The 24,275-nt window shown below is 36.6% G+C and overlaps 1 protein-coding gene across 1 annotated transcript in view; it reads right to left on the bottom strand.

Moving 5' to 3' along the window:
• Window positions 1-24,275, bottom strand: part of LOC121429488 (protein FORGETTER 1-like) — a 60,755-nt gene that overhangs the window by 18,641 nt on the left and 17,839 nt on the right. Inside the window, exons 10-27 of the mRNA XM_041626534.1 lie at window positions 23,036-23,088; window positions 19,672-19,735; window positions 18,867-18,957; window positions 18,102-18,249; window positions 17,435-17,545; window positions 16,985-17,078; window positions 15,495-15,614; window positions 13,922-14,010; window positions 13,160-13,322; window positions 12,100-12,290; window positions 11,218-11,303; window positions 9,927-10,042; window positions 6,955-7,035; window positions 5,406-5,534; window positions 4,652-4,713; window positions 2,397-2,495; window positions 1,294-1,470; window positions 458-540 (exon numbers count right to left, since the gene is read on the bottom strand). Coding sequence (XP_041482468.1) covers window positions 458-540; window positions 1,294-1,470; window positions 2,397-2,495; window positions 4,652-4,713; window positions 5,406-5,534; window positions 6,955-7,035; window positions 9,927-10,042; window positions 11,218-11,303; window positions 12,100-12,290; window positions 13,160-13,322; window positions 13,922-14,010; window positions 15,495-15,614; window positions 16,985-17,078; window positions 17,435-17,545; window positions 18,102-18,249; window positions 18,867-18,957; window positions 19,672-19,735; window positions 23,036-23,088 — 1,957 coding nt within the window. The remainder of the gene's footprint in view (window positions 1-457; window positions 541-1,293; window positions 1,471-2,396; window positions 2,496-4,651; window positions 4,714-5,405; window positions 5,535-6,954; window positions 7,036-9,926; window positions 10,043-11,217; window positions 11,304-12,099; window positions 12,291-13,159; window positions 13,323-13,921; window positions 14,011-15,494; window positions 15,615-16,984; window positions 17,079-17,434; window positions 17,546-18,101; window positions 18,250-18,866; window positions 18,958-19,671; window positions 19,736-23,035; window positions 23,089-24,275) is intronic.

The raw sequence follows: 24,275 nt of genomic DNA, 5'->3' as shown, positions 1-24,275 counted from the left end.
TGGGATTTTATGGTTGGCTTAATGTACAGATTTCCTATACACTGTTAGAAAATTTATCCTTAAAATAAAAGAAGTTCCTGCAGCAGAGTCTCAAGAACACCTGTAATCTTACCAAATTGCGTAATCTTACAGGAAATTGGTATTTAGTGTATGGAACCTTATAAATTTACTTGAATAAAACACCCTTTTCCCCTTTTTAAACAGACCTGTTCTGTTAAATTGCAGAAAAATTCTTGTTTTATGAATTTACAGAATGATTCTGTTATTGTTTTCTGCAAAATCTTCTGTTTATTTTCTGTAAAATCATGGTTTTTTAACAGTGTAGTAGCAATTGTCATAGAACCGCTTTTTCAAGCTCAATAAAGAACCTCTAATTTTCTTATTCCTTTTGGGCAACTTATTGTCAGTTTTGGGTCACATATGGAGACTTTATCACGGTTTTGATTGATGATCTTACCAGCGTCCTCTCTGTTTATCGGCTGGTACCGCATCAACAGTTCTGAGATGTCCTCATCAAATCCTGACACACCAGTATTGGGTCTAACCATAGAAAACACAAAGGAAGTACATGTAGCTTCATTGAGATTGATTCGATTTTTCATATATTTGTGTATTTCATAAATACATGCATGCATGTTGTGATACCAAGCCTTCACATCTATTGTGAGAGATTGGTCGACAACAAATCTACTCAAGGAATTAATCCACCCAGGTAACAATTAACCTCACCTGGGTAAATTTCTTGCCCAGAGGAAACACCCAATGGTTGGGATTTGAACCCATGACCCCCCGGAATGAAAGACCACCAGACCGTGATACCCACAAATAATAACATCACTTCTCAAAACATATCAAAGATACCACAGATAAAACTCATACATGTATATATTATAATGGTATGATATAGCCCCACTGCATTTAGCGCCATGAGCGTCTGCTGATGGTGTGTGCGCTCTACAAATATACACTATTATTATTTATTATTATTATAAGATCGACTATGATCATACATATGTGATATACTGTACATGTAGTTTATTATGATGTTATTAAGTTTCATTGATAATACGTGTTGTATTTTTCATGCATTCAAGTATGGGCATTAGACTGTTCAATACGGTCTCATAATGAACAGCAAGTTTTGTCCAGTAGTCTTTTGGATATTCGTCAGATTTCAGTCTTTTATACTCTGGTATTGAACAGGCAATTTATCGATGCAGACCAATGTACATGTTTTTGATGCATTACTAATACAGATTATATCGAAAATATTCATAAATCTTAGTTTCTCACCTACAAATCTTATAGAAGTGGGTCGAGTTCTGCTTCTTTGTGGCAAGTAGGTACATGTACCCACCAAACTGTTCTCTCTTTGAACGATAGAAACCATCATGTTTTCCTTGGAAATTATCTGCTCTCTTAACGGCTGCCTCCCAGCTCATACCACGGTCCACCTCTAAGGATACATGACTGTATTCAAAGATAAGGGAGAGTAAGGATAGCAAAAAAAATGGAAAGAAAATCATTCAAACGATCTTAAATTGTCTGACCTCAATAAAAGAACGAGAGAGATCATACGGTTCCCGCAACACAATTGTGCTTCATTGTATTCTTATGCTTGATTAGATTGAACATTGTGGCCCGTATTCTGAACTCGGGTTCAATTGGTCAAAAGTCATTGTTTAACTATGGAGAGCCAACTGTGACACAATTCTTTAATACAAGAACGATTTATCAGCTCCTCTCATACTCGGGTCATTCATACATATCTGTCTATGAATAATAACTGAAATAGTTTTATTCGCCATTGTACCATGATGAAAGCATGCAGTAAATATAGGTAACATACATAGTTAACAAAATCATAACATTTTGGCTTCCCATAAATTTAGCAAAATCAAAGAATTGAATTAATCCAGACATCAGAATATGGACAAATGTACATGAACAACTGGTCTGTGAAATAAAATACTAAACTTGTGCTTCCGGTGCCTTGGTATTCAACTTTTGATTTTCAGTGAAAAAAAAAACATATTTCAAGTACATGTATTGAAGTACATTATGTACCATTGCCTTCTATACTATAAAAATATTATGAATGAGGCACTTCACCAATATACAGCAGTCCTTCACACACACACACACCACCCTCCCAATGGTACAACAGAGGAATTACCTTTTTGAATGGTGCAATAATGTACAACTTGGTGAATATATTCTTTAGCTAAGAAGTATCACGACAAGTACTATTCCTCTCAAAACATTAATTTATTCAAAAAATATTTTCCCCCTGTATGCTATCTCAATATATACAATTCAAGACAAGCTATTGATAACACACAGTCAATGAGAGACCATGAACAGTGTTTGCTCCCCTTTAAAGGACGGTTACCCACCTGACTGGAGAGCTTGTCTTGGCATCGGTGAACAATGGACGAGGGTTCCCTACCATCTCAATACTTGATGCCATGATATCAACCAGTCCTTCGTTATATCTGCAATTGCAAAATATCAAATAATAATATAGGTATATTTACACAGGGAAGCCAATTCAGTTCTGAAAACTGTTCTCCCAGCTGGCCCTGCTATCATTACCCCAGCTGTAGCTGGGCTGCCTAGGCGCTCAAGCCTTCCATGGAAATTCTTCCTACCGGGTACCCATTCACCTCACCTGGGTTGAGTGCAGCACAATGTGGATAAATCTCTTGCTGAAGGAAATTACGCCATAGCTGGGATCAGATATATATTTCATTCAGTCAAACTTAAAGTTGAAGCAGTTTTACAGACCAGAGTATGGAAAGCATGAATTATCGGCATCTTCTTAAAGTCAAATTATGCCCCCTTTTCCTCTGAAGTCTCAGATTCTGTGCTAATCACTTCAACTCATTTCTAATTTCACATGATTCCCATGCTGTTGCCCTTTAACTATATGCAGTGTAAAACACACTGTATATATGCTGTGATTTCAATTATGGGGGGCAATCAAATTTCCTTGACTTTTCCCTATTTTGAGGTATTTTCATCAAATTTCCGGACTGGAAAAAAGTAAAATATTTTTTCCTGATTTCCCTGACAGGGAGGAAACCTTGCTTCCTAGAAATCTCCAAAATATTTGAGATTTTTGTTATCTTTTTTTTTTAAATTAGGAAAGCTTTGTGATTGTGTGTGTTCTCTTTGTGCAAGGGGCCATGCTAATCAAATGATTTTTGAGTTGCTACTTATCATGGCAAAAATTTCCCCAATATTTCTTAAATATATCCAAAACCTCAATGATATTACCCTTGAATTAGATGGGAATGAACAGTAGGAGTGTGAGAGATCACAAATAAAAGAGCTAAACATAAAAAACAATCAAGATTGCTGAAAATAACAAACAAAAAAAAGCTGAATTATATCAAGCTGGAACTAAGCTGAAAAAAAAATAGCTGAATTCATCTTGTCAAGCTGAACTCTCACATCCCTGAATTAGACACCACGAACTGAAGATTAAATTGGTTAACATTGGCTTGACTTTTAAAAAATCTGAGCTAGAAGGTCACACTTGTCACCTGTGTCTGTGATACTGTAAACGCTGTTATTTTCGCGGGAATAATTTTTTGCGCTTGGCAGCTTCAATGCACATTCGCGGGTTCTTAAATTCGCGCTGCACACTCCATAATCACAAAGTCACTTCCTTCTTGCCCATCTGTGAATGGCTTTAATCAAAATTTCAGTAACAAAATTGAATTTTCTGATAATAATTCTAGCTCTAGGGCGGCATAATTCAGCACTGTTTTGATCTTATCATGAGCTTTTGTGACGGACATGTGGGAAGGCAAAACAGAGGCGCTGCTAGCTACTGGCCTGGTATGGACGGCTGAGCACCGGGTAAGGACGGGGGGGATTACGGCTATTCAAAGTGCATGGGATCAATCAACAAACATGGGCGATCGACCCAACGTCTTCTCAAAAACTAAACATATCTAAACACTCACCAATCAAACAGCAAAAGCAATTTATATTTCAACCAAATCATAATTTTAATACCGATCTGCGACTGTTAAAAAATGATCGCATTGCTTTGAAAAAACTCTCGCGATGCATATGAATTTGGAGCTCAACCTTGCTTTCGTAAATGCCGCCCTCTTTAGGTCAAATTATGCAATCTCCTTGCCAAAGCGATACACGCAATTGAGCTGCGGTTCGAAACTTGCATTTAAAATAGATTCTCATAAATTTGCGTGTTCTTAATTTTGCCGCGAAATACACGAGAATTTCCACACCGCGAAAATTTCCACTTTTACAGTATGTTACCAAAATGAAGCCCAGAAAAAATTGCGTTCAAAAATAATTATTTAGTGCTTCAAAAATTGAAATATAAAGTGACCGGAAACACCATTTTAATTTCATTCCATACACTTATGTGTACTATTTAGGCGTCTATAAGACGCCTATTTACAAAATTGGGCTTTGCCTTGTAGTTTTAGCTTTTCATACTCAATAATGGTTGTTTTCAGGGTTTTTTAGTTCTAATACATGTACTTGTACACATGTTTCATCTTGGTTTGAGAATTTGTTAAATCGGCTGCTCACAAAGTTAAACAATACCTTTAAAAAAAGCTGAAATCATCACTCCCAAAACACCCACAAATTAGACAGACTACAAACTCACCTCCCTTCCTTCCTTGCTGCGGCAATCGCTGCTTGGAGAACCCCAAAGAAATAGGTGAAGATCTAGAAATCAATGAAAAACAAAGCGGCGAAAGTTGGCACGCACATTCTTTACCACATAAACTACAACATCATACAAAAAACAATTCTGAAAAAAATTGTTTTTTAATTATCACGAATAAAATGTGCAAATTTATTCACGAATAACGTTATTTGCATATTTAACACCCTGTTTCACTTCAAATTTTCTTCTTTTCTGCAGATGTCATCGTTGTAATCTAATTTAAAGGTTTCAAAAAAGAAAATCGCAAAAGCCAATTTTTTCCTTGTGTATTTCTTCGTTTTTTCATCTTTTGTTTTTCATTTTTTTTCAATGGAAATTATTACAGACCATTTTACAACTGAATTAAACCCTAAATTAATTAAGCAGCCCAATTACAATGATAAATAACCACCCTTTTATGAAATTCATCTTCCATAGACTTTGTACACAAAGTATCACAATGAGACATTTTCGGCAGGACATTGCCTCGTAAGAAGTCATGTGACATCGCGTTGGTATACCCGTATGTCGCGAATTTGGTCTCAAAAGTTGCGCGAGACTTAAAGTCGTAAAATTTGGGGCGGTATCTTTTTGCATTTCGGAAAGCATCGAGGGGGAGCCATCATGCCCCCCCCCCAGTCATTTTAGGGCTAGGAGCATGGAAATTTATGCGGCGATAGCGCAATCAACGACCAAAATCTGACGTTCTTACCATGTTCTGTCTTGCCACGGTGAGTCCGAGGATACGATTGAGGAACTTGCCGACGCCACTCTGATCCTTATCCTGGATGACTAAACTAGTGTCTATAACGCTGGCGACGCCCATCTGGACCAGGCAATCCTATGAAAAACAATAAGTTGAGAATGTCCAAATGCTAGTTACAGTCTCGGATCAGGCTTCTATGCAAGAATAAACTTCAAATTTATCACCATTGTAAACACTGTAACATAACAGCAGTGCAGTGTCAGTAATTCAAGCATTGCAACGTCAGTAATTCAAGATTCAATTTTTTAAAAATATTCTTATTTTCTTGTTTCACAAGAATTTGTTTGCAACCAAAAACTAGTAAAACACAAAAAAAATGAAACTGACATAAATCATGCAAGAGCTCCCATGGTTAACTTCTCTCTCTCTCTCTCTCTCTTAGTTCCTGAGTTTTTTTCTACAGGGTCCAACAAGAGATTGTGTAATTTTGTTGTTTTATTTCAGGGATGATAATACACGTCATCCATCAATCAGAGACCCATAACACAAAGCTTCACAATCAATGTACAGCACCGTTTTCTTACAATTGATTGCACTGACTATCAATGCATAGTTAATCGTGAGAATCAAGCGTATGATAGTGGTACCCAAGTCTGTGCACCTTAAAATTTGAGTAAAGACTTAACATGAATTTCTTTTTATTTTACAAAATCTTTCAGTTAATAATGTTCCTACTATTATTACAATTAAGTCTAATATATATCTCAAAAAAATTTGAAAGAAATTTAGGATTTTCTCGGAAAAAACATTGGGCAGTCATTTTCACATAGAAAAAAAAATGGTACCCCATGTCTGTACTCCCATTCACTTTGCACACGATTCAGGGATTTTGATAAGAAATGATGCATTTCGAGGCCGTCACTTGAAATGCCCGAAATTCACCCTTTTCTCCCACCATTTTGAGTCAGAATTTTTAATGAATATCTGTCTATGTATTGCATGTGTAAAGTCTGTATTCACTGCGTATCTTCTTTTAATAATAATGTAATAATATATCTGTAAAGCGCTTAGAACCGTCGTTCCGATGGATTAAGCGCTATATAAAAGCGGATTATTATTATTATTTTAATAGAATTGCGCAGATACGCATGTGTGCAGACTTGGAGGAACAGACTTGGGGAACTTGCCATACAGTTAATGGACATGACCTCATATGGTTTGATACTTTGACCCCTAGATGACCTTTAACACCATCATCCTCATGGACACACATGTGGCATTACCCGAGGATGATATGTATGAAGTATGAACATAACTGATGCAGAAATAAGAGCAAGGTGAAGAGCTGAACAAAAACTGTAACATTTTTGTAACAGACCAGCAGACTAAAAGACCAACATGAAAAGCCATCACTAAGTCTCTGCTGAAATTCTTTCAGGTGAGACAAAAATTACTGATTATTGATTTCATGAAACGTTGCCCTGAATATTGTGGATCTATCCCCATTCATCCAATCCCCTACCCCAAAGGAATATCAAAGTAAACTCAAACTCACCCTCATATGATCGTTAAAGGAACTAAAGTCCATCATTCCTCTCGTCATGAGATTCAACGGTACTCCTGCGACAAGTTCTCTCTGCCATAGAGACAAAAAAGAAATTCACATTAGCCTAAATTCAAAAAAAGGTGGTTCTGAAAATCCATGGTTGAATCCATGGTTTATTCAGATTTCCCGTATAAATTACGCTTAATTTAGCGCGTATCGGGCGCTTGTATAAAACAAGTGGAATGCCTCTGGCCGTCTCACCTGCACCACGCGGTTCAATATAGCAGCAGTGCTGACTTTGAATACTACTCTAACTCGCACAAGATGTTCAGTGATACATGGTTACTCTTATGTCCACTTTTTGTGAACTAGACCAATAAACTTACAGAGATATGATGGTTATTCAACAAAAAACCCCAACATGGCCAAAGTTCATTGACCTTACATGACCTGTGACCTTGATCATGTGACCTGAACCTCGCACAGGATGTTCAGTGATACTTGATTACTCTTTTGTACAAGTTTGATGAATCAGATCCATAAACTTTCAAAGTTATGATGGTAATTCAACAGATACACCCAGTTCGGCCAAAGTTCATTGACCTTTGACCTTGGTCATGTGACCTGAAACGCGCACAGGATGTTCAAAGATACTTGATTACTATAATATCCAAGTTTAATGAACTAGACCAATAAACTTTCAAAGTTATGATGGTAATTCAACAGATACCCCCAATTCGGCCAAAGTTCATTGACCCTAAATGACCTTTGACCTTAATCATGAGACCTGAAACTTGCACAAAATGTTCAGTGATGCTTGATTACTATTATGTCCAAGTTTCATGAATCAGATCCATAAACTTTCAAAGTTATGATGGGAATTCAACAGATATCCGCAATTCGGCCAAAGTTCATTGACCCTAAATGACCTTTGACCTTGGTCATGTGACGTGAAACTCGTGCAGGATGTTCAGTGATACTTGATTAACCTTATGTCCAAGTTTCATGAACTAGGTCCATATATTTTCTAAGTTATGATGACATTTCAAAAACTTAACCTCAGGTTAAGATTTCGATGTTGATCCCTCCAACATGGTCTAAGTTCATTGACCCTAAATGACCTTTGACCTTGGTCATGTGACATGAAACTCTAATAGGATGTTCAGTAATACTTGATTAACCTTATGGCCAAGTTTTATTAACTAGGTCCATATACTTTCTAAGTTATGACGTCATTTCAAAAACTTAACCTCAGGTTAAGATTTGATGTTGACGCCGCCGCCGTCGCCGTCGGAAAAGCGGCGCCTATAGTCTCACTCTGCTTCGCAGGTGAGACAAAAATGTCCAAAGCAGATGCGCGCATTTGTCACAATGCACCAAATTGAGGCCTGTTACCTTGGTGAGATACGTTATTTCCTTCATGAGTCCACTGTTTGAAGAGTGGACTCATGAATAAAATAACATGGATTACCACAGCAACAGGCGTAAATCCAGCTAATATTATCATTATCATATTTATTTTCTCTATAGAACTAATAAGCCAAGTAAACTTTTTTTGTATCTTGTGATTTCTCAAAATTCATTGTTTCAATCTGACTCCACATATTCGAATGACGCAATCTGAAAGATTAGGGACCTTTTTCATAAAACTTGTTGTGATAACAAATCTGCAATAACAGTTATAAGCTACTGAAACCATTCAATCTGATTGGCTGATGGTAAATTTGTTATAATGAAACATGACCAAGATGTAGCATTTATAATAATATGCAACATTTATAGTGCTTTAAATGTTTCTAAGCGCTGCATACTATTACCCCGGCTTTAGCATGGCTATCCTGATCGGGCACATCAAGCATTCAAGGAATTCCTTCCTACAGATTACCCATTTACTACACCTGGGTCGAGAGTGGCAAATGTAGATAAATGCCTTGCCAAAGGATGCGAGTGCTGCAATGGGGTTTGAACCATGGATCTTGTGGTTCAAAGTCCGAAGACTTATTAACTGAGCCACATCTCTACAAATTATCCATCATCCATCTATTATCCATTCAAATGACACTAGAAAAGTACCTTCACTACTGTGTGAATAGCAAAATTTTTATTTGCACACTGGAAAATGAATATGCCATTTGATGTCAACATTCAGAAATTGTATTTTTTCCTAAAATAAATTCAATGGCAAAAAGAAGCTGCTGAAAACTGCTTATCTAAAAAAGAGAGCCAATGGAGTAAATAAGAGAGTCAAAAGGGGCCTAAGCTTTCGATCCTAGCAGAATCTTCGTCAGAGGCAAAATGACCATTCATGTCACCTGTGTTTGTGATAATGTTGTAAAAATGAAGCCCTGAAAATAAAAATTGCACTCGAAAAATCAATATTCAGTGCTTCAATAAAGTGAAACAGCATCCTAATCTTATTCTATATACCACAATGTTTTAGTGTAGTAGGTTTCACAGTACACCATGTACACACAAGTGTTGGTCCTTAAAAAGGACCACTAAAAACTGCATAGGTAGAGTTTGGTTGGTCCTTTTAAGGACCAATATTTGCCCAAGAAAGATACACAGTGTACCGTGAAACCTACTACACTATTCTTCTTCACCATGGAAAGTTTCAGAAGTTACAAAATGTGTTACAATTTATCTCCCTAGGATTAATACAATATATACAACACACATCAAAGTGTAGGATTTTTCAAGATGGGAATTTTGTAATGTGAACCTACATGTATGGGTGACACAACAATTGCTCCTCGAACAATTGCTCCAGGCTTAATTTTGTCATAAGGCTTTATGTTAGGTTTACGGTAGGGTATAGTGTTAAACCAAGGGTTGAAGTTGATCATTCAATTAATGTGTGGAATTTAGAGCTGAGCAATTATCACTATAGCAAATGTCATGGAACCAACCCATGTCTTTAATGAAAGGAATGAATCAAATGAAATTGTTATTAAAGCTGCTCTGTGGTGGATGTGAATTACCCTACTGATGGCATGATACATGCTCCGGAGCGCTGAACGACCGTAAGGTGTGTCAAAGTTGAACTGGGTCAGGTCAGCCCCGGTAGCAGCTCGCCTATCTCCCTGAGTAAGAGCACCTAGAGAAGAAAAAAAATTAAAAAGACATATTGTACAAAAATTTGAGGTTCTGCTGGGACAAGATAAATCATTGTTTCTACTGTTGCAGTGAATTTTACAAATTCAAATTCCATTTGATCACTTTTTTCATATGCAAAATCAATGACCTTCATGTTTGTATAACTTATATTTTTGTCTCTGATTATAAATCTCAAAATGTGCTAATTTGGGGTCTGGATACTCTTTGTTGTGCTTTTAGCAAGTGTACCTCTAAACAGTTATATCTTAACTTATTCATTTTTTTGTATTTTCAACCATTTGTTTTTCATTGTTTTTGCAAGGAAATTTGTCAGTGACATTCATGCAATCATAAATAGCATAAAAATAATCAATTTGAATCGGTGAAAAAAAATATTAATAAATTTAATTTTTGGCTGAAAACATAATATGCATTGAAATTGTACATGAATTCATGTCTTTTGATCAATTTTTGGTGCGACATGCACATACAAAATCATGCGGAACTCCGGAACCACATACCCGGATATAGCAAAAACGGTCTTAAAGGTAAATGCTAGTTTTGGTAACGATATCAAAATGAGTTTGTACAGAATCCAATGAAATGACCACCAAAGTGTCTGTTTGTATAAATAAAACGCATGTGCCAAAGGATTCTGGAAGAAATTGTGTAATTGCTGAGAAATCAGCAAATAAGCACAGGATTCGGGTAGAGCATCGTGGGACAATGTATAATTATTGCCCGACGCTCTAAGCAATAATTATACATTGTCCCACATGCGCTTATCTGTGTTGGGGATCTTCGGTGTGAACATTTTTCAGCGTAGATTTCAAGTTTTCGCAAAGTTCAGTTAATGTAACTGTACCAGATCTAGATCCTCGATGATATACTGACAATTAAGCCTTGTTTTACAGACTTTCTCATGAAATCAGTGTTTACTGCAACTACTGGAATTTCTCTTTAAAAGATGGAGGAGATTCAAAGGCAAAAGTGACTACATGTTGCAATGCAAACGTTTCACGTTGCAAGTATAACGCCCAAACATGGTGGGGGCATGGGAGTGTCAAATGAGCTAATAAATTGAATCTGCACTGATACGGACTTGTGCTGCAATTGCCTTTACATTCTTAAACCACAATATGAACTATTTGACATCATAAAATGGTCCATGCTCACCCAAGGATTGCAGCCTCCTGGCTACAGCTGATGCAAACCTTCTCTCTCCCCCAAGGTTTGTGGTTAACAGCTTATATAACGGGCCACTGAAATAAAATAAAAGATAAGGAAAAACATGGGGAAAATTTCCCTTTACAGATATGGTACAAGGGAGCATAAAATAAGAGATGCAACAGATTAAATTTGTTAAAATCATGTAGAATGAGACATTTCTACACAAAATATGTGTTTTCCATGGCTGACTACAAAAGAAAATAAGTTTGAAAAGTTTGGAAGCAGACTCAAGTCTGAATTGTGACAAACAGAGGGTCGTAGGTTCAAATCCCATCCATGGTATGATTTCCTTTGGCAAGGTATTGGCCCACAAGGTGCTGAACTCAACCAAAGTGAGGTAAATATGTACCTGGCAGGAACATATTCCTTGAAATGCTTCCACATCATAAAAGGCTGAGGCTAAAGCAAGGGTCATAATATCCAAGTCCTTTAGAAGAATTTGCGATCAATCAAACATCAAAATTATTCCTTAAAATCAATACTTAATCTTGCAATTACAAATTTGCAAATTAATGTCCCGTCGCCCTTTTGTCATAAAACAAATGAATTCTTTGAGTTAAGATCAATCACATAGGTCCAAAAATCAAACCCAAGTCTTACAATTGATAGCTAGTATGGTTCTTAGAACATTAATCGCATTGATTTTAATACTGAATTTGAAATTCATCTATCAATCACAAATCTATATTGAATACTTGCAACTGAATGCAAATAGGTTGTTTTCACATTTTACAACTGGGATTAAGGGGTTTCAGTAGCTTTTAATATTGCAAATTTGTTTACTATAATGATTTTCATTTAACAGACCCCCTGTTCTTCACTCCTCACCTGCTTTGGTTAGAGCGATGTGATCTCCCCATCTGCTGAACAGCCTTGTCCGCTGACCATGGTAGCTCAATGGTCAAATGAACCCTCCTCCTCTGGTTGGGCACCCTGGTATCGGAATGGAGAGAAATACCAGTACTGGCTGCATCGGAGATGATAGCTACTAGCTTCTGACCATTCATGAAGTGATTCCTCTGTTAAAAGATGAACAAGGTTGGTAAATGTTTAAACCTATTTTAACCAACCTGAAGTTATTGGTGTCAATTCTTTAATTTTCATTTTTTATCTGGTTGGATACCCTGGTATCGGCATGGAGGGAAATACCAGTACTGGCTGCATCGGAGATGATAGCTACTAGCTTCTGACCATTCATAAAGTGATTCCTCTGTTAAAAGACGAACAAAGTTGGTTAATATGCATCAGAATTTAACCAACTGGTGTTACTTTGTATTTTTAATTTTTCTCTGATTGTGTACCGAAGTATCAGAATGGATACAGATACCCTGGCCCGTATTCTGAAGTCAAGTTAAACAAACTCAGGTTTAAATTGAGGTTTAAGTATGGCTAGCAAATTGTTACATAAATCACTAACAGTACATATATATCATATTTCAGCTCATTTGGCTCTTAAATCATTCATAATTGTCTACGAAGTATAAATAGATGATTGTCTTCACCATCAATGAATCAAGAAAGAGCACAGTAAACATAAGAAACGTTCAACTTAAAAAAAAATGTTGATGCTTTCGGCTTCCCATACTTAAACCACAACTTTAAACCCGAGTTCAGAATACGGGCCCCTGAGTGTAAATGCATCTGAGATGATCGCTACTAGCTTCTGACTATTCGAGAGGTTTTCCTCTGGAAAGCATGATCAAAGTTGGTTAATATTTAACTTGAAGTTATTGATATCAATTTTTACTTTTCTCTTTTATCTCTGGTTTGGTACCCTACATACAGTCCATTGAAATGTGTGGTAAACGAGGGATTTTCGTAATGACATAGAACTGTGTATCATCAAATTATTCATTATCATCACTATTATTATTGCTTTTGGTCATACCTCTTGGACGTTGAGACTGTCCACATCTCCCGATTCTCCAGACCTCAGGACATACTGGACAGCGGATCCCCCAGGATTGACCCTGACCACTCGGCCTTTCCTACCGGTCATCTCGGCAACACAGCTTGCTCCACCAAGCTGGTCTATGATATCATCCAGAGGACTGCCATAAAACAAATAAAGCACAGGGACTGTTGATGATCATCATTATTTACATCATTTAACTGATACAACTTTGTAGGATGCGGGCATCTGTGATATAGTAATGTGGACTCCATAAAAAAGTTAGCATTATTACGTTTTGCGGAAGATGTGAGTTTCAGTTGAAGTTTTCTTGAAAAAAAGAGCAATATAGTAAAAGCTTAGAGGCTTTGAGAGGAGATGTCTGCAGAATTCTCAATATAAGATGGCCACAAATAATAACAAGGAAGTACAAGAAATAACCAGGATCATAGACAAAATCAGAAATAATTCAAAGAAGGTGGCAATGATTGGGACACATACTGCACAGGACAGTATATTACTACATATAAAGACAGCACTACGCTGGACATCACAAGGGCAAAGAAAGAGCGAAGGACCAAAAGGGACATGGTGAAGCCTCATGAAATACCTCCCAACTCTCCTCCCCTCTTCCCAGTAAAGTTGCAATATACGAGATAAAAATCATGCAAAATAATGTAATATAGCATATGACGGGACACTGTTGAAAAGCTTTCAGTAAGATGTTTGGAGAAAAAAGAGAGAAAAAAATGAAAATACCTATTTGGCAGATCAATCTGCTGGGCAAATCCAAGTAACAATTCCTTTGCTTTACAGCTCCATTCATCAGGTTCAGGCTCTAAACCAGTCTGAAAGACAGAACATATGATTCTAAATCACAACCATGGTCTTGCAAAGAGGGGGTGCAGGGGGAGCTGAAGCACCCCCAATATTTCCGGAGGGGGGGGAGGGTGCTGCGTGTATTTTCCCTAGGCAGTACCCCCTGGAATTCTTGTAGGTGTGACAAAATGGATAAATAGAACCAAAAGGACCTACATTTTGTATTGGAACACTTTTTTTTTGCTTGTGAAAAAAAATGACCTATGTTTTGTAGTGAAACACTTTTTTTTCCAAATTGACATCAGCACCCCCTGGAAAAAAATGCTCCCAGGGCCCTGAACACATCTTGGACTGTCTGTGAGGTTGGTTTATTCTAAGTTGATTTCTTTAAGGTACAAGAATTTAGTTGCAGCAAACAATTATTTCATGAGAAAGTACCTAAAATCAAGGTTATTGTCACCATATTATCACTGATCTAGATCAGGTACATTGCCGTAAAACAAACCCTTGCAAAATTATGAAATCTTAAACTATCATATTACGGTTACAAATCTAAAAAGTTTACTGTTGTCTATTAAAACCCATCTTCTTTCAATTTCACTTCATAAAACATTATTTTACACCAATTGTTTTATTAAATTTACATGACATTTTGTTTGGATTATTGAGTGTATATTCCGTGTATTTTGTAATGTATTTAGCACTTCAACTTTTGGCTGCTATGAAATTTTTCTAAAAAACCATATAAATTCAGTTCAATAAGAGACATGTATGACCACCTTCATGAAAACATAACATGTATCCACAATAATCACATTATATTACCTCTGTGAGGCTCTTTCACAAAGTCAAAACGGGGCCACGTCTTACAAAGAGTTGCCATAGATCCGATCAATCAAAACTATGGACAGCCAGCAACGTCAACATCTACATTGCTTTGACTGTTGACTGTCCGTCTCCTGAAGACGGACAGTAAACCTGTCCGAAACGTCGAGTCTCTCTACTACTCATCATCTCTACTCGCCGACTCAAGCCAGCATCTCCTCATCAGCTCTACTACTCAAGCTGTTCTCCTCAACATTCCTTCTGGTTTACAGTCCTTTTCAGGACTATTTTCAAGAAAGAATACTCTACTCTCAAATCTCCACTTTCTCGCCTATCCACTTCTTCAAACAACATCTAACATCTACATTGTATCATGTTTGTTTGTTCAAAATATTTTCTAACTATGATGTACACGTATATTCATGCATTCATTGTTTTCTTGAAAATTCACTGTGCTTCTCTGTTTACGAAGGCCATTGTGCAAATTTCCTGTAAAAAAATTATGACACAGATGAACTTCCAGAGAGTTATGATTAATTGGATCAATCGGAACTCTTAATAAGACAGGGCCCAGAATTAAAAAACGATAGATATCTATTTTCCCTTTATTGAGGATGTGAGAAGACTTATTTTCAATGGATACATGCAACTGATTTGTTCAAAAACCTTTAAACTGTAAATCACTTACTGGGTGTACGACTGAAGTTGGAAAATGTTGCTGGATGAATCGGGTCAATATTTCTCTGGCAACTGACACAAACCCAGGCAGAGTGGTATTATGTTTTGTCATCTCACTCTCAAGACTTGCCTGTAATAAAGATCACATGAGAAATGAAACCAGTCTTACCTGAAAGATCGCAAACACTACTGATTTCATCGCAAACACTACTGATTTCTACGCAAAAAATTATAGGATGGCTAAGAAAGGGATATCAAAAAATATTTCACAAGTAAGAATATTCCATGATTCAATACAAGCGCAAATCGGCAAATCGGGCCATAAACGAGGGGATTATTTATTTATTACGAGGGGGGTGGGGGTTACAGCTTTTGTCAGTACAATTTCTTTCCTAAGTATAATATTGAAGCTCATTGTCACATTGTGACTCCATATTTCATCAGAACATTGATGAAAAACAGCATTTTGCTTATCATAATTATACACAAGTTTGAATATATTCTAATAACGAATGAATGACATGAAAATAGTAGATTTAACAACAAAAACAAAGTCAGGAATGAACAGGCCTGTGAGTGGGGTTTCAAAAAAATAGCGGAAAAATCTGAAAATTTATTTTACTATTTACTATCGCCAAGCCGCTGCATTTGCCCATCAAGATTCACGGTGTTATTAGACCAAGAGCTTCAGTCTCTGTATTTTGGTTGTTCCGCTGAATTGCGTTGACTCACTCGCCAATACATAGACTGAAGAGCTTGGAGGCCCGTACATACAGACAACATATTTTAGCAGTAACGTTAGATCTAACAGTGGAAACCCGATTTTCCAATCTTTTTTTGTACATAAAATGTCACATTATGAAAAAGAAATCACATCCACATTTACGAAAAAATGTTAAAAATTCAGAAATATCGTACCTTAGACCGCAGTTACCGCTAATTCCATGTTCGAAACATCGTCATCTTCGATCCTTTCGTTGGTCAATGTAAGTTGCCATCTTGGATGACGTCATCATCCTTACAGACGTATTTACCAGTCGCAAAATATCGCGATTTGAGCCGCTGCTTTGTGCTTGTATGCCAATGACGGCAACAGTACACGGTGTGATCTGCAGCAGTTTCATATTATACTACAAATTCGAAACTTCGCAAAGGCAAAATACAAGGCCATGTATTCACAACACACACATTCTGCTCGCATCCATTTACCTAGACTTGTTTTCCAGCCGTTTTGGATAAAATAGCGGAATTTTGACTTAGAAAAAAATGGAAATGGAACACAGGAAAAAGCGGAAATTGAAATCGGTCTTAAAAATGAAAATAGCGGATTTCCGCTAAATAGCGGAGATTTCACAGGCCTGAATGAATGATGATCCCAAGAAATATCTCATACAATAAGAATATTATTTTAAACAATATAACTTTGAATGAATGATAATCCCAAGAAATATCTCAAACAATGAGAAAATTATTTTGAAGAATATGATAACTTTGAGGTACCTCTCCTGTGGTCTGAAGTCCGATAACGACACATTTCCCTTCTGCTAACGATGACTTGGCTTGTTCCACGATCGTGGGCACCTTCACGCCAAGACTATCAAACAAAATCAATAACGACAATTAACTCATTGCCCGATTTGTCTAAATAGAAAAACATACTGCAGACTGCCACCTTCAACTCAAGTCACATTTCTTTCACAATACACTGAGGCCCGTATTCTGAAGACAAGTTTAACTTAAACTTAGGTTTTAAGTCGTTGAAGTATGGATAGCCAACTGTTACATAAATCACTAATGGTACAGATATCATATTTCAGCTCATTTGGCTCCCAAATCATTTATAATTGTCAAGGAAGTATTAATAGATGATTGTCTTCATACTTATTGCAGGAATGGAAACGGGATGGACAGATGAATGACCTGAAAACCAAAGTTGATGGACCAACTTACCAAAGCTGCTTGAAGAACCTCTGATGGCACGACCAGAACATAGACCAGATCCTTCCTGGCGCTGTGTTGGTCCTTCCAAGGGCTACCTCTAGCGATCTCTGAACTTCGGACCTACATGTACACAGTCGACACAAACACTTTCAGTTTACAAACACAAATGCCAGTAATGGTAACATTCCAAAATGAGTTCTATCAGAATCCAATAAAATGAACACCCAATGGTTTTGTGTGTGTGTGTATGATAGAAAAAATGTGCCTAATAATTCCAGTAAAGAATGTTATTATTGAGAAAAAGCATGGGATTTCCAGTGAGATGTTGAGTCTTTTGGCAAGCAATAATAATGATACAATGTCAATGTCCCTAATGTGCTTATCTTTGATGGTGATCTTCAAATTTACCATATTCAATTCAATTTCAATTCAATTATTTCCACCAACTTAAAAAACTTTCTCACATACACACATACAATTGAACAAGGTATAATAAATATCTTTAGTGGAAGGATCATCAAAGGCACATAAATGGCTTGTTGGAAAAGATCCTCACCTTGCGATTGCAAGGCTAGATTCAGATCAACCAGACCACATCAAAAAAGTGATACTTTTTTTATCAAATTCACTCCAACAATTTTGGTTCAATCCATGCTATTCTCAAATCTCTACTCACCATACATGCGTCGCCATGTCATACATCTTGATCTGTTCCTCTGTCAACATCGTCTCCACGGTTTCAAACTCCGCTTCCTGGAAGCTGAGACCACGAGACACGTACATTCCGGATGCTTTCATCTCCATCGCCAGCATCTCCGCGGCACCTACATGGACATGGACAAAAATTGTAGATTTGTTTTGCTTATATTTGTGACCACTAACAACCATGACTACATGTATCATCTATACAAGCTGAAAATTAGAGCTGAATACAATGAAAGGATAAATGAATAAGTAAATAAATACACAATTCAATGAATGAACAGATACAAGGATGGATGGGTGGATGGGTGGGTGGGTGGACGGATGGATGGAAGGAATGGTGTTCAGATGGAAGGTTGGATTAATGGACAGATTGGCGTAATAAACAAATGAATGAACGAATAGACAAAAAATGAATCAATGAATGAAAATATGAATTAATGCATGTATCTTTATGAATTATATCTCTATGGCTTTCTATAAAAGAATTAAGTACATTTTCATGGTGTTTCTAATATTCTGCAGGCCTTCCATATAACACAGTATTATAATTACTGATTGAGCTACCCTACTCAATATGAAATTATTTGAAAAAAAAAAGGAATACAGTTATGAATAAAGAAACAGCAAGAGAAAGAATGAAATGAACTAATAAAAGAAATAATGTTGAATGTATAAATGAAAAAAGAGAGAAATGAATGAGAAGTGATAGGAGATGGTATAAAGAAGATCGGCTTACCTAAACCTCTTCTTGTGATGGTATCTAGGAAATGTTCAAAGGTCTTGAACGAAGCTCCTTCACCCCACAGTCCCAACCTTTCCATAAATGCCTGAATTTTATCAACAAATATATGGTCAGTAATCAAATAACTACATGGATGCAAAAAAAAATATAAATATACATATCAATCTGTTGATCATTACTATGCTCATATGACTTTTAAGAACTTCCCCTTTATCATTGAAATGAATAATTAAAAACCTACTGTGTACTGTATTGCATTATTTGACTGCAACTCTGAATGGAGCTTATTTATTGAGAGATATAGACATCTTATGCTATTCATTTATTTTTGGGGGGCACTCCAAGCCTTATTCAAACTTTCAATACCAGTACATTAAACATTACACAACTCATACAAAGATTCTTGTCATTCGATTGGTTGAAAGCCATTCAATATTTGAACCATTTTGTGCAACATGCAAATTTCACTTTCCATTGTACAGCGCCTGTGCATTTTTTATTTTTCCATTGAACAGTTTAGCTCTAGTTCGTTCGTTCATCCATTTGCTAGCTCATTTGTTCGTCTGTTCATTCATACATTCATTCATACAATCCTTCCTACCTTCCTTCATACATTTAATCATTCATTCACTCATCCATTGGGGGTGAAATTACTTTTGTACATTGAAATAACTCCTCATGCACTAGCAAAACCAAGAACACTGAATACTGCATTAATTAAATGAGTGTTATGCAATTAAAAGTAAATGCATTTATCTTCAACCATTCATATTTTAAGAAGTGAATAGATTGTACTGACCATATTTTTGACATCTGTTACTCCTGTTGCACTGCAGTAAACAACCCTAGCTTTTGGGAGCAACCTGGGTGAAAACAAATGAACAAACAATTGTAATATCAATGCTGTTTAAATGGCGCAATCTATCTAGAAATAATCTTGTCAGAGGCTCGCTGATAATATTCACCCGGTTTTTGCTCGAGTTGCCTTCCGGCGCTCAGTGTATTCAAGGAATTAATCCCGCAGGGTACCCATTCAACTCACCTGGGTTGAGTGCAGCATAATGTGGTTAAATTTCTTGCTGAGAGAAAACATGCAATGGCTGGGATTTGAACCCATGTCCCTGAGATTGAAAGGCAATCTCTGTGAGGGGGAGGTGAGCAGTTGGGCACTAAACAGAATTTGAAACCAGGGGAATGTTTCATGAAAGGATATGTCAGACGAAGCCCCATTTCATGCGACAGTTACCATGGTTACATTGCTTCTCAGCCAATCAAAATCGAGGAAAGTTGTATGACAACTTGTCGGACAAAAGCGTTGATGAGACACCATCCTGAGTTCCGTAACACAAAGATCGGCGATCAATCGCTACTAAAGGACTGATCAATCAAGATCGATGAAACATGCGCAATTTGTCAAAACTACTGACAGGGAACCAATCAAAAGCAGTCTTTTCCTACTCAATGCAAAGCTTTGTGTTATCGGTTTCAGGATGACAGACTGGCCATAGAGCTGAAGAGTATCGTTACCATGGTCAGGGCTCGACACTAGCAGCGGTCCGACGGTCCCAGACCGGTAAAAATCGCTGTCGGGCCAGTAGATTTTCAGAAATTGGAAGATTTACTGGTCCGACATGACCAGTAAAAAATATCATTGTCGGGCCAGTAATTTTTCCAAAAATAGCAAGATTTAAGGGTCCGGCATGACCAGTAATAAAAACCATTGTTGGGCCAATAACTTTTCCAGAAATGGTCAAATTCACAGCAAACCATTTCCCCCCCCCCCCCCGTTAAATTCTGCAATTCACACACAGAATACACACAGAATGAATCGCACGTAATGTATACAGCATGGATACAGTGTACATGTAGTCAGCCACACAACTCACATGGTAAATTCTCCACTGGCCGCACGAACGAAGCCTGGCTAAACTCTGGCAGAAATCTCTCACAGAACTGTCAAAATTCAAGGTTCATACTCATGAAAGGCTCTTATAATGTCCATATTTCCTAAAAATTGGAGCAACTCTGTCATTTGTAAGCAGTAAAAGGAGAAATTTTCACTTCTGTTTTGGTTCAAACAGGTTTCGGGTGATATCGTCTGAATACATAATAGCCCCACATATGCATTTATGTGTGTGTTGATACACTTGGTATCTGACTTTCTTTCGTAGCTATTTTAATTGAGCCAAAAAGAAACTGATAAATTATTTATGATAATAGTTTTAGCTTTCTTCCTATCTTTCTTTCCTTCTTAATCTTTCTTTGTTTCTTCCCTCGATTTTTTTTGTTACTGTCTTTTCTTTTAATTTCCATTTTTTTCTTTTAATTCATTTTTTCTTTCTATCCTTTTATAAAATATTTCCTCTATTTCCATTTTCTCTCTCTTTCTTTCTTTCTGATATTTTCTTTCTTTAGTTTTTGAGTCCATCCATCCTATATTCATCTCTTCTTCCTTTCTTTCCTTCCTTCTTTTTACCCCTTTCTTCATTCTTTGTTTCTTTCTTCCATCCATCATTTTATTTACCCTTTCTTTTTTATTTCTTAGCCCTTTCTTTATTACATTCATTCCTTCCTTCTATCTGTCTTCTTTCCTTTTTCCCTTTGTTAATTATATCCTTTTACCTTCCTTTCTTTTTTTTTGACTGCTTGCTTCCTTTATTCTTTTGTTCCTTCCTTTCTTTGTCTCTCGGTCTTTCTTTTTTTTCTTCCTTTCATCTATTCCTTTACCTTTTTTTTATAATTGCTTGCTTCTTTCCTTCCCTTTCTTCCTTTATTTATTTCTTTCCTTCTATCTATCATTTTACCTTTCCTTCATTTCTTCCTTAATTCCTTCCTTCCTTCGTTCAATCCTTCCTTTCTTTCTTTCTTTCTTTTGTCTGTCTTTCCATCTCTCCTTTTACCCTTTCTTTTTTATTGCTTCTTCTTTCTTTAATTCCTTTACTACTTTCTGGATTTGTTCTTTCTTTCTGTATTGCTTGCTTCATTTCCTTCCTTCCTTAATTTCTTTCTTTTCTTTCTTTCTTTCTTTCTTTCTTTCTTTCAGTCTTTCTTATATTTGTCCTTCTTTATTTCTTCCTTTCCTTTAGTTCTTTCTTTTTTTTCTTCCTTCCTTTCTTTTATTCTCTTTCTTTCTTTCCTTCCTTCCTTCCTTTCTTTCTTTCTTTCTTTCTTCGTTTCGGTCTTTCTTTGTTTCGGTCTTGCTTTCTTTTTGTCCTTCATTTTTTTGGGGGGTAACGAAAGGCTAGAAAAATAAACTTGCGCATTTTCTTAATGTTTTCTTTGTTTTGGGGACCAGTAGATTTGGGGTTCGGACCAGTAAAAATTTGAAAAACTGGATATCTACTGGTCCGACATGAATAGGTTGGACCAGTAGAAAAAATGGGTTAGTGTGGAGCCCTGCCATGGTAGATATGAGTGAATGGCAAAGTGACTAAAATAGTAATTTTTTAACAGGCTACCTTCTGAAGAAGAGTCAGAACCACCACCATAATGAAAATAGTATAACCTGTAAGTTAACCTAGTTCTGAGCTTCACATGAAATAAAATGGAGATGTAACCTTAAAGGGATGGTCCGGGCTTAAAATATTTATATCTAAATAAATAGAGTGAAATTCACAGAGCAAAATGCTCAAAAATTTCATTAAAATTGGATAACAAATAGCAAAATTATTGAATTTTTAAGTTTATTGATATTTTGTGAAAACAGTTATATGCAAATCATCATGAATATTCATTAGGTGGGCTGATGTAACATCCCCACTTTCCTTTTTCTTATGTTATTACATGAAATCATAAATGTTTCATTTTTTTCATACATGTGTCAATTTTGAATAAACCTAATTTCATATAATGAAATACAAAAGAACAAGTGGGGAGATGACATCATCAGCCCACCTTTAAATATTCATAAAGACTTGCCTAGAACTGTTTCACCAGAATAATGTATATCTTTAAAATTCAATAACTTCGTTATTTGTTATCCGATTTTGATCAAATTTTCAGCATTTTGCTTTGTGAATTTTACTCTATTTATTGAGATATGAATACCTCCAGCCTGGAACATCCTTTTAAATTCCAGTATTTCACAGCAACAAAGGTAGGGAAATATCACTCGTTCCAATGGATGCAAGAATAATCATTGAGCATCCAGAAGTTTGTCTTACCTTTGGATTGATGTAACTGCCATGGCTATTTTTGTGCTATTCTTTTCTTTTCCCTAGAAAATATAAAATAAAATGTATACAGAAGTAAGAATATTAAAAAGCTCATGTACATGTATGAGTATCTAGCTACATGTATCAGTTAACCCTATCACTGGTGTGACACTTGAAGAAACAAGTGGAATGCCTCTGGCTGTCTCACCTGCATCACGCGATTCAACATAGCAGCAGTGCTGACTTTGAAAACTACTATAACTCGCACAAGATGTTCAGTGATACTTGGTTACTCTTATTTCCACGTTTTATGTACTAGAGCAATACACTTACAGAGATAGGATGGTATTCAACAAATACCCCAATGTTGCCAAAATTCATTGACCTCACATGACCTTTGACCTTGATCATGTGACCTGAAACTTGCACAGGTTATCAGTGATACTTGATTACTCTTATGTCCAAGTTTCAAAAGTCAGATCCAAAAACTTTTAAAGTTATGATTACAATTCAATAGATACCCCCAAATCGGCCAAAGGTCATTGACCCCAAATGACCTTTAAACCTTGGTCATGTGACGTGAAACTCATGCAGGATGTTTGGTGATACTTGATCAACCTTATGTCCAAGTTTAATGAACTAGGTCCATATACTTTCTAAGTTATGATGTCATTTCAAAAACTTAACCTCAGGTTAAGATTTGATGTTGACGCCGCCGCCGTCGCTGTGGGAAAAGCGGCGCCTATAGTCTCACTCTGCTATGCAGGTGAGACAAAAACATGAAGCGATGTGATGAGAGCTTTACACAGAACAGATTTACTGCAACACGGATTTTTGGGGGGAGAGGATAATGAGAAAAAAAATACTGTCAGTACAAATGGCAGCCCATGGTGATATACTTTAACAAATTATGTAACAAGTGGAATGCCTCTGGCCGTCTCACCTGCATCACGCAGTTCAATATAGTAGCAGTGCTGACTTTGCATACTACTCTAACTCGCACAAGATGTTCAGTGATACATGGTTACTCTTATGTCCTCTTTTTTTGAACTAGACCAATAAACTTACAGAGATATGATGGTTATTCAACAAAAAACCCCAACATGGCCAAAGTTCATTGACCTTACATGACCTTTGACCTTGATCATGTGACCTGAAACTGGAACAGGATGTTCAGTGATACTTGATTACTCTTATGTACAAGTTTCATGAATCAGATCCATAAACTTTCAAAGTTATGATGGTAATT

Source organism: Lytechinus variegatus, chromosome 16, assembly GCF_018143015.1.
Source record: "Lytechinus variegatus isolate NC3 chromosome 16, Lvar_3.0, whole genome shotgun sequence".
Lineage (NCBI taxonomy): Eukaryota > Metazoa > Echinodermata > Echinoidea > Temnopleuroida > Toxopneustidae > Lytechinus > Lytechinus variegatus.
The sequence above is the reverse complement of the archived record's forward strand: the minus strand, read 5'-3'. Positions and strand labels throughout refer to the sequence as shown.